At 43.3% G+C, this 14,192-nt stretch overlaps 1 protein-coding gene across 4 annotated transcripts in view; it reads left to right on the forward strand.

Moving 5' to 3' along the window:
- Positions 1–14,192, forward strand: part of SEC24B (SEC24 homolog B, COPII coat complex component) — a 277,839-nt gene that overhangs the window by 116,418 nt on the left and 147,229 nt on the right. For 3 of the 4 annotated variants that reach the window (XM_030190801.1, XM_030190803.1, XM_030190804.1), the window contains one exon: positions 8,368–8,442. The exons of the other annotated variant lie outside the window; for it this stretch is intronic. In XM_030190801.1, the coding sequence (XP_030046661.1) occupies positions 8,368–8,442 (75 nt within the window). The remainder of the gene's footprint in view (positions 1–8,367; positions 8,443–14,192) is intronic. 4 annotated transcript variants of the gene reach the window in all.

Consider the following 14,192-nt stretch of genomic DNA (forward strand, 5'->3'; position numbering starts at 1 on the left):
GAGTTTGATGTCTCAGCACTGACTCTTAAACAGTGTGTAGCGCCGATGTGTCTAAGCTTATATGAGCTAGGTCAAGCAGGGCACAGGCACACGACCTTGGATAACCTGAAAATCTGCAGATTCTGATGGTCTCTGTGATCTCATTGACATCTGCAAGGGGTTGGCCACTTACTGTTTTGGCCTCTTGCCTATTGGTTTAGAAAATGGTACTGCGGTTTCTGCTTTCAACACTCATCTTAGTAGTCTTCCTTGCAGGAGCAAATTGCTCTTCAACAAGAGCTAGGGACACTGGTGGATGCCTTGCATGGTCACAAGCCTTGTAGTTTTTGGAGGATAAGTCCAACCATCTGGAACAGTGCTGTCAAGTACAACTAGGTTGCACAAAAGGGTAAGGTAAAGTAGGAAGTACTCCTGTAGCCTATCCTCTCACACTGAGGATATGTCTCCAAGTTCTGCCCCTGGGGGGGGAAGGGTTAGGACAGCTGTTATAGTTGGTGATTCAATCATTAGGCATAAAGATAGCTGGATGGCTGGTGAATGTGAGGATCGCCTGGAGGCATATTTTCAAAGCACTTAGCCTTCCAAAGTTCCATAGGTTTCTATGGAACTTTGAAAGGCTAAGTGCTTTGAAAATATGCCTCTTGGTGACTTGCCTGCCTGTTATGAAGGTGGTGGACCTCACGCCTCACCTAGAAAGGATTTTTTAGATAGTACTGGGGAAGAGCCGGCTATCTTGGTACTTGTGGGTACCAATGACATAGGAAAATGTGGGAGAGAGGTTCTGGAAGCCAAATTTAGGCTCTTAGGTAGAAAGCTCAAATTCAGAACCTCTAGGGTAGTATTTTCTGAAGTGTTTCCTGTTCCACGCGCAGTGCCCAAAAGACAGGCAGAGCTCCAGAGTCTCAATGTGTGGATGAGACAATGGTGTAGGGAGGAGGGTTTTAGATTTATTAGGAACTGGGCAACATTCTGGCGAAGGGGGAGCCTATTTCAAAAGGATGGGCTCCACCTTAACCAGGGTGGGACCAGGCTGCTGGCATCAGCATTTAAAAAGGAGATAGAGCATCTTTTAAACTAGAAACTGGGGGAAGGCCGACAATCGCTCAAAAGCGCTTGGTTCGGGATAAGGTATCCTTCAAAGATATCACCAAAACAGGGAAGATATGGCATCCTGATAGTGTGGTTGCAAAAGGAACCATAATAGATCAGGTGTCCTTAAATAAAAATCAGAAAAAAAGATTGCAAATTAATACTTTCAAGTACTGAGCATGATGATGTAAATAGGAAGAACAAACATAGTTTGAAATGTCTATATGCGAATGCCAGGAGCCTAAGAAATAAGAAGGGAGAATATATTGCACTAAAATAAAAATTAGATATAATAAGAATCTGTAAGACCTGTTGGAGGAGAACCAGTGGGATACTGTCGTCCCGGGGTATAAATTATATCGTAGTGATAGGGTGGATCGACTTGGTGGAGGAGGTAGCATTGTATGTTAAGGAGGGCCTTGAATCAAATAGATTCAAAATTCTATAGGAAACAACACATCTTGGAATCCCCATGGACTGAAATTCCATGTAAAAAGGGGAAAAGGATAGTGATAGGCATGTACTACCGTCCGCCAGGCCAGGATGAACAGAAGGATGCAGAAATGTTAAAGGAAATTAGGGACACTAACAAACTGGGCAACACAATAATAATGGGTGATTTCAATTACCCTGATATTGACTGGGTAAATGTGACATCAGGGCATGCTAGGAAGGTAACATTCCTCAATAAAATCAAGGATTGCTTTATGGAGCAGCTGGTACAGGAGCCGACAAGAGAAGGAGAAATTCTAGACCTAGTTTTTAGTGGAGCGCATGATCTGGTGCGGGAGGTAATGGTGCTGGGGCCGCTTGATAACAGTGATCTGTCAGGTTCTCAGGTTCAGAGCCCGCGGGGCCGGGCTCTGGAGCAAACGTGAGCCCTTGGGCTGCTGACGAGGAGCGACAGCAGCAGGCAAAACCCACCAACCAACGCTGGGCAAGCACACCGGCACCGGCAGGGACTGCAGGCACCGCCCAGCGAGCCGGAACACATGGACTGGAATCCCCCGGACTGGAGGACACAGAACTGGAACACTGGACTGCAATCCCCCGGACTGGAACACACACCGGACCGGAACACACTGGACTGGAGCACACCAGACTGGAACACCCTGGACTGGTCCCCCGGACTGGAGGACACAGGACCGGAACACGGGACTGGAGCACACTGGACTGGTCCAACAGCTTCACCTGTACTTAGCTACTAAGCCCCCCAAGAGTTGAGCTCCTGGGTTCGAGTAGCCGACAGGACTTACTGGATACCGGATGACATAGGGACCAGGACTGGAAACAGAAGTGCTCCTAACCCTAAACTGATCTACGTGCTCCCAAGCCCTAAACCAGCAGGAGTGTTCCTAACAGTAAACTGACAAAAGGACTTCCTAAGCCCTATACTAAACAGGAGCTCCTAATCCCTGCTCAAGAAAGGAACTTCCTAAGCCCTAAACTAACAGAGCAGGGAACTAAACACAAAGCTAACACAGGTGCTACTAAGCACCAAGCTACAAGCAGAGCTTTACACTAATAAGCTGAACACAGAACTAACCAGCTACCTAAGCACTGCTCTAGCAAGCTAGATACAACTAACAAGGTGCTTCCTAAGCACTACTCTGGCAAGCAACCAGAAGAGCTCCTAGCACTAAAAGGGAAGACAGGGGAGCCACAAGGAGGGAAGCTAACACATAAGCCAAAAGTGCTTCTAAAGCACCAAACACCAACAGCAAAGACTGCAATGCTCCTAATAGCACAAACACCAGAAGTACTTCTAACAGCAAACTCTGCAGTGTTCCTAACAACACCAAACCCTGAAGTACTTCTATCAACAACAGAGCTTCCAAAGCCCTACACACAGCAATGCTACCAAAACCAAGAGGGAACAGAAGGGAACCAAAAGGGAAAAGCAGGAAAGCTAAACACACAGTCACCAGTGCACACTGCACTAACACTAACCTGGCCCTTAGCAAAAGCAAGCAGGGAAACTAGACACAACGTCAGAAGTGCACACTGCACCACCCTACCTACAGCAAACACCACTGTTGCAAAGGCCCTGAAGGAAACAAGACCACTTCCTTATCAAGGCCCTCCCTGATGATGTCACACTCCCTAGACCTAGGCAAAAGCACACTGACCCAGAGAGGCCCAACCCACACCAATGCAAAACTGTGAAACACTTGAAGCCAGTACACCCAAAGAGAGGTAGAGCAACTCAGGCAACATACCCACAGGTGCAGTGTAGTGAAACAATTAGAGCCATGCTGCTGGAAGCTGCCAGCACAGAGAGACAGAGCCAGCTCAGAAAGGACAGAGAAAAGAAACAGAAGCCAGCTAAGAAGCTGACCCCCAGGAAAGAGGTAAGTTTGAGAGGGGTTCAGACCCCAATCATAACATGATCATAATATGATTGGATTTGGTATTAGCTTTGAAGTAAGCATACATAGGAAATCCAGTACGTTAGCGTTTAACTTAAAAAGGAGACTATGATAAAATGAGAAGAACGGTGAAAAAAGAAATTTACAGGAGCAGCTGCGAGAGTCAAAAATTTACATCAGGCATGGATGCTGTTAAAAAATACCATCCTGGAACCCCAGGCCAAATATATTCCATGTATTAAAAAAGGAGGAAGGAAGACCAAATAACAGTCGGCATGGTTAAAAAGTGAGGTGAAGGAAGCTATTAGAGCTAAAAGAAAACCTTCAGAAAATGGAAGAAGGAACGGACGGAAAATAATAAACAGCATAGAAAAGCGCTGATAAGGAAGGCAAAGAGGGATTTTGAAAAAAAGATTGCTTTGGAGGCCAAAACACATAGTAAACATTTTTTTAGGTATATTAAAAGCAGGAAGCCGTCAATAGAATTGGTTGGACTGCTAGATGACTGAGGAGTAAAAGGGGCGATCAGGGAAGACAAAGCCATAGCGGAGAGATTAAATGAATCCTTTGCTTCGGTCTTCACCGATGAAGATTTGGGAGAGATATTGGTGCCAGATATGGTATTCAAAGCTGATGAGTTGGAGAAACTGAATGAAATCTCTATAAACCTGGAGGATGTAATGGGACAATTTGACAAAGTGAAAAGTAGCAAATCTCCTTGACCAGATGGTATCCATCCCAGAGTACTAATAGAATTGAAAAATGAACTTATGGAACTATAATTAGTAACATGTATCTAAAGTCGAACAAAACTAGAGAGCATATTCAAAAGCATGGATTAAGACAAAGCCAACATGGGTTTAGTGAAGGGAAATCTTGCCTCACCAAATGTATTATGATTCTTTGAAGGGGTGAACAAACATGGATAAAGGTGAGCCGGTTCATATTGTGTATCTGGATTTTCAAAGAGCATTTGACAAAGTACCTCATGAAAGATTCCAGAAGAAATTGGAGTCATGGGATAGGAGGTAGTGTCCTATTGTGGATTAAAAACTGGTTAAAAGATAGAAAACAGAGAGTAAGGGAAAGGGAAATGGGACTTGATATACCACCTTTCTGTGTTTGTTTGCAATTACATTCAAAGCGGTTTACATATTATATTCAGTGACTTGCCCAGAGTCACAAGGAGCTGCAGTGGGAATCAAACTCAGTTCCCCAGGATCAAAGTCCACTGCACTAGCCACTAGGGTTAAATGGTCAGTATTCTTAATGGAGAAGGGTAGTTATTGGGGTTCCCCAAGGGTCTGTGCTGGGACCACTGCTTTTTAACATATTTATAAATGACCTAGAGATGGGAGTAACTAGTGAGGTAATTAAATTTGCTGATGACACAAAGTTATTCAAAGTTGTTAAATCGCGGGAGGATTGTGAAAAATTACAAGAAAACCTTACGAGACTGGGAGTCTAAATGGCAGATAATGTTTAATGTGAGCAAGTGCAAAGTGATGCATGTGGGAAAGAGGAGCCCGAATTATAGCTACATAATGCAAGGTTCTACGTTAGGAGTCACCAACCAAGAAAGGGATCTTGGTGTCGTCGTTGATACGTTGAAACCTTCTGTTCAGTGTGCTGCGGCAGCTAAGAAATCAAACAGAATGTTAGGTATTATTAGGAAAGGAATGGAGTCCTTCCTTTCAGCCTTTGTTTTACAACCTGGCTTTAGTTCTCAAATGAAATATGCTTTCTTCAGAGTTCTCATGAACTTTGAGAGGTCAACATTCAAACCAGTGACCAAAATTTAGTTCATAGTTGCTGTTCTTGGCACAGTTTAAGTAAAAAGGATTTTCTGGCATGGGACATCACTTTTATAGCAAAGGCCTACTTGTATATTTTAGGCCATCTGATGTGGTGTATGCTTTTGCGTTTCTGGAAAATGAAAAAAAATTAGTGGAATTTCAAATTCCAGTGGAATCTGTATACCCAGCCTCGCTACCAGATTTCATACATCAGTTTCATTTTGGACTGTGCCACAGTCATCGCTCTTGGCATGCAGTGACCAGGAGTGTCCCATTTTTTTACCACTAGGGCATTCATTCTCATGATGAAGTCTCTTGGCTTACTCAGGGGACTTGGTCACAGTCTAAAAGATTGCTTCAAATCAATCATCTGAAGCTCAGCTAATTCAGACAGGCAGTCAAATTATTATTATTTGTTGCATTTGTATCCCACATTGTCCCACCTTTTTGCAGGCTCAATGTGGCTTACAATACATCATGAATAGTGAGAATACATGAGAAAGTATACATTTAGTATAACAGAAGGATTTTGGGTAACATGAATGGTAGAACATGATAGTACATTAGCAAGCAATCATAGTAAGAAATATTTAAGAATTGTATAAGAATTATATAGAAAATGTGCATTTAGTAATAGTGAAAAAAACATGATAGTGGTTTGGCAGTGAGATATTGTAAGGGCAGTTCTGGGTATGTGTACAGGAGTTCATATTTGTTGATCCTTGTTGTATGCCTTGTTGAAGAGATGGGTCTTCAATAGACTTCAGAAGTTGGCTTGTTCGTAAGTCGTTTTTAGGTTTCGCAGCAACACATTCCAGAATTGTGTACTCAGGTAGGAAAAGGTTGACACATGTGTTAGTTTGTATTTGAGACCTTGAACGTGATACGTTCTTTTAGTGGTAGCCAGTGTAGTTTTTCTCTTAGGGGTTTTGCACTTTAGTATTTTGTTTTTCAAAATACGAGTCTGGCTGCAGTGTTCTGGGCTGTTTGAAGCTTATTGCAGCACTTTATATAAACGAGGAACATGTTTCTGTTCCCTCCCTTTACTTACGTATTTGAATTTGTTTACCTCCTCTTTGAAGAAGTTCACCCAAGGCAGTGTTCAACAAAAGCAGTTTGGACATAGAGGATAGGCAATAACAGGGAAGCAGCAGGAATTTGGGACTTTGATCTCCAGTCACACACACATTCAAGTTGCTTATATTCCGGGTGTTCAGAACCAGATAGCTGTCAGGTCTATATAGAGTATGCTCGTATTGTTTGCTCCAAGAAAAAGATCTACCAGGTGTACTTAACAGCTTTAATTGGAAGAGGTTTTTCATCTGGTGTTTCACAAATAGCCACACATCCATTCATTGTCCTCCCTATGTCATATTGCACTACTTGTACCATCTCTGTTGACTGAGGTAGCAAACATCTTCCACTAGACAACATCAAGGTGCACTCTGAGCCTATGATGTCCCCATTGATAGGCTGTCTTCTTCACAATATCCAGTTGTTTGTTGATTTTATAATCTTTAGCTCAAACCACTGTTACAGAAACCCACTATGTTGTGGACACTCAATCATTTTTCTTTCTTTCCTGAAGCTGCCTTGTGAGCCAATGGAGTTTGCTTCACAAGCATGTCATCTGGAAAGTGCTCTTTCTAGTAGTGGTTACTTTGACTAGGTAGAAGAATAATGGGCTGATGATCAGAAGCAAACGCAGGTGCTAGAGGCTATTAGCAGTATAATAGTACCTACATTTGCTACCACCTCAAGATCAGAGCCCCAGAGCAAGTGAAACAACGCACTTGCGGGCACTTACGCAAGTAGCATGCAAATGCATGCTAAACATAGTCCTCCCCAATGATCAGTGGGCAGCAGGCCAAACATTTGGCGCGCTGTCCGCAGCAAACCCTACGCCAGCGCTGGCGTTAGGGTTTGCAGACAATTGGGGAGGAATGGTGAGTCCTGTCCAGCATGCATTTGTAGGTGCCCTGTCCCCCCCCCCCGCCCCCCCCCCCAATGTAAACCTCCCTGCAGGAGCCCCACTCCAGCAACCCTGACCCCCCCCCCAAGCCAGCTACACAGGGTGCTGGAGGTTTGACGGACCTGCCGTCCCTCCCCCAATCCGTCGACACAAGTTCACAGAGGGCTGAAGATCTGGTGGCTCTCCACCCCCCCCCCCCCCCCAAAAAAAAAAAAGCCCTGGTGGCCCAGTGGGCTGCAAACAAAGCCCCCCCAAACTGATGGTCTAGCAGCCCTCCTTTACCCCCCTCCCCGGTACCTTTTGTTGGAAGGAGTAGTATACTCCCTCCTCTTTCAGCACCACCTTGAAAATGGCCGCGCCCCGCCCAGTGCATCCTGAGATGCACTGGGTGGGGCCTCACACCAGGATGCACTGGGCGGGGCCTCACACCAGGATGCACTGGGCAGGGCCTCACACCAGGATGCACTGGGCAGGGGTGGGCACCACCATTTTCAAGGTGGCGCTGGAAGAGGAGAGAATGTAATACTCCCTCCTCCAACAAAGGTAAGGGGGGATGGGAAAGAGGGCCACTAGACCACCAGGTTGGGGGTGCTTGGTTTTCAGCCCACTGGGCCACCAGGGCCTTTTTGGGGGGTGTGTGAGGGGGGTTAGGGAGGCTGAAGAGCCACTGGATCTCCAGCTTCCCGTGAACTTGTGTCGAGGGGGGGGGGGGTATGGTGGTCGGGGAGACTGGAGGTCTGCCGGACCTCCAACACCCATGTTGCTGGCTTGGGGTGGGAGTTCGGTGGGGGGCACTAGACCACCAGCCCCTTGCTGTTTCAGGGGGTCTGGTGGTTTCACAGACCTCCAACCCCTGTGTTTGTCAGGTCTGGGCTTTTGACAGCCTGGACCTGTCAAACAAGTGCAGGAGGATTGTGCCTGAACGCATGCTCAGGCACAATCCTCCCGCACTTTTACCTTATGATCAAAGATAATAGCGCACATAAATTCTCATGCTATTATCTCTGATCATAGAGGCGGTAAAGCCTTGTGCTGCTCCAGGGCTATTTTGAGAGCGCTGTTTGGAACAGCGCGGAGCTTTTAATCTGAGCATAAGTGACTGTCAAGCTTTAACGCAAGATTTTTTTTTTTGATTGATTAGGGTTTTGAAATATACATTCCAAAAATAGTCAAAAAGGAAATGGAAAATGACTTCAAAAAAGAAATTGCAGTTAAAGTAAGTGGAAAATGACTTCAAAAAAGAAATTGCAGTTAAAGTAAATGAGAAGCAAGTCCACAAGCCCATGTCATGAGGAAAGCATAAGTACAAAATGAACAGAAATCCCACATTAAGGTAATTAAGAGGAAACCTCTCAATTATTAGCCTTTCTACTCATAGATGTCAATAATCCCCGCTAACATCCTCAAGAGGAAACCTCTCATATTATTAGCCTTTCTACTCATAGATGTCAATAATACTCGCTTTCATCCCCAAGGCAAATTATACATAAACAGAGCAGTCCTGAGCTTGGGAGTCACTTGTGTGCCTGACTCAGTCCTGCTTATTGATTGGAAAAACATTGGAGTTGATATTCAGCTGAAGGTGCTCAGCATTTTGCTGATTGCCACTGGCATTATACATGGAAATTCAACGAGGGGCCATGGCATTAAATTTCCTGGTTAGTTCAATATTTAACCCTTAACCAACTATGAGGCATTACATAAAGTTAGGACTTTTATGAGGTCCTATTTATGCAGTTACCTTGGCAGGTTAAATGCTGACTCCACCCCTGGAACTCTTCCAAATAGCCAGTTTGACATAGGCGCTAACTGGACATTTTCAGCAGCTCTTAACAGGTTAAGTGCGCCTGAAAATGACCGAATATACCCAAACAAGTTATTTAACTGGCCAGGAGCTCTTACTGGCTGGTTAAATTGTTTTGAACATCGACCAGATTGTTTCTAACATGTAACAAATGTTTTTTCTCTAGTCAGCATGATTGACAAGGCATACAATCCCTCCCACCTTCCTTCTTGAGCTATGGAACTAACTGAGTTGCTGAGGAGACATAGCGTGTGGGAAGGCTATGCATGCTCAAAACTTTAAACTAGTTGAGCTCTGAGAAAGCTGTTCTTTCCTGGCAGGGCTGATGTATGACTTCTTATATGTGAGGAATTATCCTTTAGCTGCATTAGGGAAACGTGTGTACGTGCACTTTGTGTGTGTGCACTCTACCAGATTTTCAAAATGAAAGTAGCCACTTGTTTTTCATTTAAAAATTACCACAGGCTATATGCATATACCTGTACTGCTTATCAGGCAGTTTAATAAAGAATGCTTTATCTGCGAATATGGCTTTGAAATTTATCCTCTGAGCATATAGCAAGGGATATGTAAAAGCCTCCACCACTGGTCTCAGATCTTTCTCCTTTAATGAATTTGTCATTTTTTCTGGGGGTAAATTGGTTTTCATATCAGCTTCACTTTATTTTACTGAGAATGAGACCAATTTACATCTGGAAAAGATTGTCCAAAATTAAAGATTATGAGGCCCATGGCTGAAGCTTTTTTTCACATTTCTTGTTATCCATTCAATGTACAGTAGTATATCTACAGGCATCACCATGTATTTTATTGAAGGGGAGTTATTTGCATCTTATTATGTTTCCATTAACTTCTAGTAAAGTTTCATAATTTTTCTAAAGAAGGGGTTGCCCACCATTTTCTAAAGGGACCGGCCTGTTTTGTGGGGAAGGAGTCATGGCGAGATGGCTGCTGCTGAATCCTGAGCGTTTGGACGTATTGTCAGTTTCCTTCTTGGTCCTATATGGGAAAGAAAAGAAAGGGCAGCAGCCGGACCAGTACTGTGATCATGACTTCTACCCTGAAACTAGATCCAGTGGACTGTCTCGTGCAGCATTTGGTGTCTTCCGTGCAGTCGCCCGTGAGCACACCACTGGAAGTGTCTGCAATGCCCGACTGTCTCGTTCAGCGTTTGGTGCTTTCCATGCAGTCGCCCTTGAGCACACCGCTGGAAGCATCTGCAATGCCTGCAGGAGAGGCGTCTGTCTTGATGTCAGATACACCTTTGAGTCTAGGCAAAGGGCAAGCTCTCCTGAACCCAGCTGCAGTGAGATCTACCCCTGAATGGGACCGGCTGCGGGCGGCAGGAAATTCTCCTGTACCTGGGTTGGCAGCAACGGAGGGGAAACAGAGGAGAAATGATCTTGTTGGCAGCTTCTCTGAGGGAGCTCGATGTGCAGGGAACCCATGCAGGCCCAGTTGAAGTGACTCCGAGTTTTTCTTTTCTTCTTCAACACGCAGAGATAATTTCCCTGGATTCCATTTGGCAAGTAATAGAGGATCTGAGTAAGACCTTTCAGATTTCTACTCTTCATCAACTGTCCATTTCATTGTCATTGCGGCTTTATTCCTAGGAAGCTGAGTTGGGCAACCAAAGTCTCGCGTTGACTCTTTGAAAGGTTCTTCTGAATCTGCCTCTTATCTCAGAGGGGTTTTAATTAAAGATGTCAGTTTACTTCACAACAAGATAGAAACCTTAAAGAATGTTTCTAAAAGTAGAAATCTTCGCTTCATTAACTTTCCTGAAGTTAAAAATATATCAGCTGAAGAAATGTTTAGGAAGCATATAGTGGTTTTAAAAATTTCTGAGGTGGGTCCTCTATCTGTGTCCAAAGTTTATTATTTATCAGTTAAAAAGTTGTCACAGCCAGAAATCTTGGAGGATTCTTTGGAACCCAATTTACAGACAGGTTTAACAACGTTTCTTGAAACATCTATTGAAAAACAGGCTGAACCAACTATATTGATAGTAGTAGTGGCCTCTGCCTTGGATAGACATAAAATCACGAGACTTTTTTTTCCTCTTAGAGACTTTTTCCTTTTCTGGTTTGAAAGTACACATTTTTCCTGATGTGGCAAGATCCATGCACAAGAAAAGGCAACAGTTTCTTCTATTACATCCTAAAGTACTGTACTGTTGAAGTATCCTTGTAGATGTGTTGTTCACAGATTTGAAATATATATTTTTTGATTCATCGCAATTGGCTTTTTGTTCTTGCTGATAAGTCTCATGTTGAGACATCCATAGTGGGCTAGCTGGGTATTGTTTTGCATATTCTGAGTTCTCTGTTTATTATGTCCTGATGGTATGCCTGACGGAAGGATAGTGGTTAGTCTTTCTTTCTTTTTTCCTCTTTTAAATCTATATATCCTGAGGCTTAATGTATACTCCTCTTTCCCGTTGATGGTGGACTTTAATATGGGCAGTGAAGTTACATTTTTTTCCTTTTGTTTCTTGAATTGTAAGAATGTATTTACTCTCATGTTCTTAAAAAAAAAAAAAACCCACCCCAGTAGCAGGAGGATACAGGAGGCACAAAAATGTCAAAGTTGCTGAACCAGTGAAGAATTGTGGTAGTTGGTGATTCCTTTCCAAGAGGTACAGAGTCACCCGTCTTTCATCCAGTCATTATATCCAGGGAGGTGTGCTGCTTGCCTGGTGCCAAGATTCGAGACATTACAGAAAGCTTGCCGAGATCCCTCATCTATGCTGCTCCAAATGATACTGCTAGATATCCTACAGAATGTATCAATATTGACTTCATGACTCTAGGAGAGAAGTTAAAGCAGAGAAATATGTAGGTGGTGGTCTCATTGATCCTTCCTATTCAGGGTAGAGGCTAAATCAGAGGTGCTCACATCTTGGAGATAAATGTATGGCTGCACCTGTGGTGTTATCCAGACCATTTTGGCTTTCTAGATCATGGCAGGATTTTTTATGAGTTACTGAACAGAGATGGTGCCCATCTATCAAAGAAGGGACGAAGTGTCTTCCGTAGCAGACTGGCTAACCAAGGGCTATTCACTCTTCACCAATGAATTTAGTTAACAAAGCCCCCAGGTAATTAAAATTCCTCAGGCAAGTAAAACACTAAATATCTTTACAGAGATGTAAAAAAAGATAGTATCTGGAGAGCTTTTGTATACCAACACCCGTAATATCAGAAACAAGGTTCTGGACCTAGAGGCTGTGATGGAAGAAGCTGACTTGGATTTAGTGGCGGACACAGACAGAACCATGACTGATATCATACCAGTCCATACTCTTTCTCACGAAAGACAGGGTAGGAATAAAGGGCAGAGGAGTGGCATATGTTAAAGATAATAAAGTGGCAGAATTGCTGGACTTAAAGGGTTACGAAGAGGCACTGTAGGTTAATCTGGAAAGAGAGAATGGGCACTGTATTTACATTTGTGTAATATACAGGCCTCCTTCACAGACAGAAGAAGTGGACCGAGATTTAATTGAAGACCTTCACAAGATTCCAGTGAAAGGTGAAGTAATATTAATAGGTGGTTTCAATATGCTGAATGTTGATTAGGACATCCCTGTTGCAACCTCATCTAGAAGTAAGGAGATTTTGGATTCTCTATAGGGAGAACTGTTCTAGAAGTGGTAACACAGGATGGGTTACAAATGGGAAGAGTGTTTGATATTACAGTGGGTGATTATTTGGCATCTAGTGATCACTGAATGGCATGGTTCAAAATTAAGGCATGCATTGAGAGGGCTTTTCCAAAGTTAAAGGTTTTAGAGAGTAAAAGAACTAATTTTGTCTAGATGTGGGAATATCTAAAGGAGTTGTTAGCTGGATTGGAAGTAGAAAAACAGTGGGCAAAACTGAAAGGAGCTATTTTAGAAGCAACAAACCTTTTTGTTAGGAGAGTAAACAAAAGGAAAAGAAGGCTGCTTTGGTTCTCAAAGGTAGCTGAAAAGGTAAGGGAAAAGAAGTTAGCTTTCATAAATTACAAAGCATCACAGAAAGAAGACAACTGGCTACAATACCTGGAAAAGCTAAGAGCAGCCAGTAAAGTCAGGCAAGCAAAGATGTAGATGGAAGAAGAAATAGCCAATAAGGTAAAGTTTGTGGACAAGACATTCTTTAGATATGTAAGTGATAGGAAGAAGCGCAAAAGTGGAATTGTGAGACTCCAAGGTGAAGGAGAGCAATACATAGAAGCTGATTAGGATAAAGTGAAATTACTCAACAATTATTCCTGTTCTGTTTTTACAGAAGAAGGGCTGGGAATAGGACTGCAGAAGACAATAAGAATGGATGTGTGGTAGAGCTTGGCCAAATTTCAGAAGGCTGTGTTTGTGAGGAGCTAGCTAAATTCAAGGTAAAGAACGTGATTGGGGCCAGATGGGATACATTCGAGGGTACTGAAGGAGTTTAGGAAAGTTCTGACAGCTCTACTGTCTGACTTTTTCTTTTTTTTTTTTTTTTGAACAACTTTTATTGATGACACAAAAACACAGTACACCGCAATGTATTTTCTTGCATTGTACAAACCGTTTGAGAAACATCACAAATAATTGTCATCGATTTTACATTTTCTCCCTCTTCCCCCCAACCTCCCCCCTTCCCATCGCCTCCCGCCCCGCCCCGCCCCCCCCCCCCTGCTGATCCTATTAGCAGTTTGAACTGTCTGACTTTTTCAATGCTTCTCTAGAGTCAGGAGTTGTCCTGGAGTACTGGAGAAGGATGAATGTGGTCCCTCTCCACAAAAGCAGAAGGAACAAGAAGGTTGAAAACTAAAGGCTAGTTAGTGGTGAGTAAATTAATGGAAACACTTCTAAAATAGAGGATAGAGAGGTTTCTGGAATCAAATGGATTGCAAGACCCAAGGCAGCATGGTTTTACTAGAGGAAGGTTCAGTGAAAGTCCACCGAGGCAGAGGAATGCTGAGATCCCACAACCAGTAAACAGAAACAAGCAAATAGTGACATATAGACCCAGCAAATCAGACAGACGAGGAAGCGTCAATCACTTGGATAAAGTTTATTTCCAAGCGATTTGAAGCTTTCTCGTCTGTCTCTGGTTTACTGGGTATATTTCCCATTATTTTGCTTGTTTCTGTTTACTAGAGGAAGGTCTTGTCAGAGTAATCTTATTAACTTC

The sequence above is a fragment of the Microcaecilia unicolor genome, chromosome 2 (assembly GCF_901765095.1).
Source record: "Microcaecilia unicolor chromosome 2, aMicUni1.1, whole genome shotgun sequence".
Lineage (NCBI taxonomy): Eukaryota > Metazoa > Chordata > Amphibia > Gymnophiona > Siphonopidae > Microcaecilia > Microcaecilia unicolor.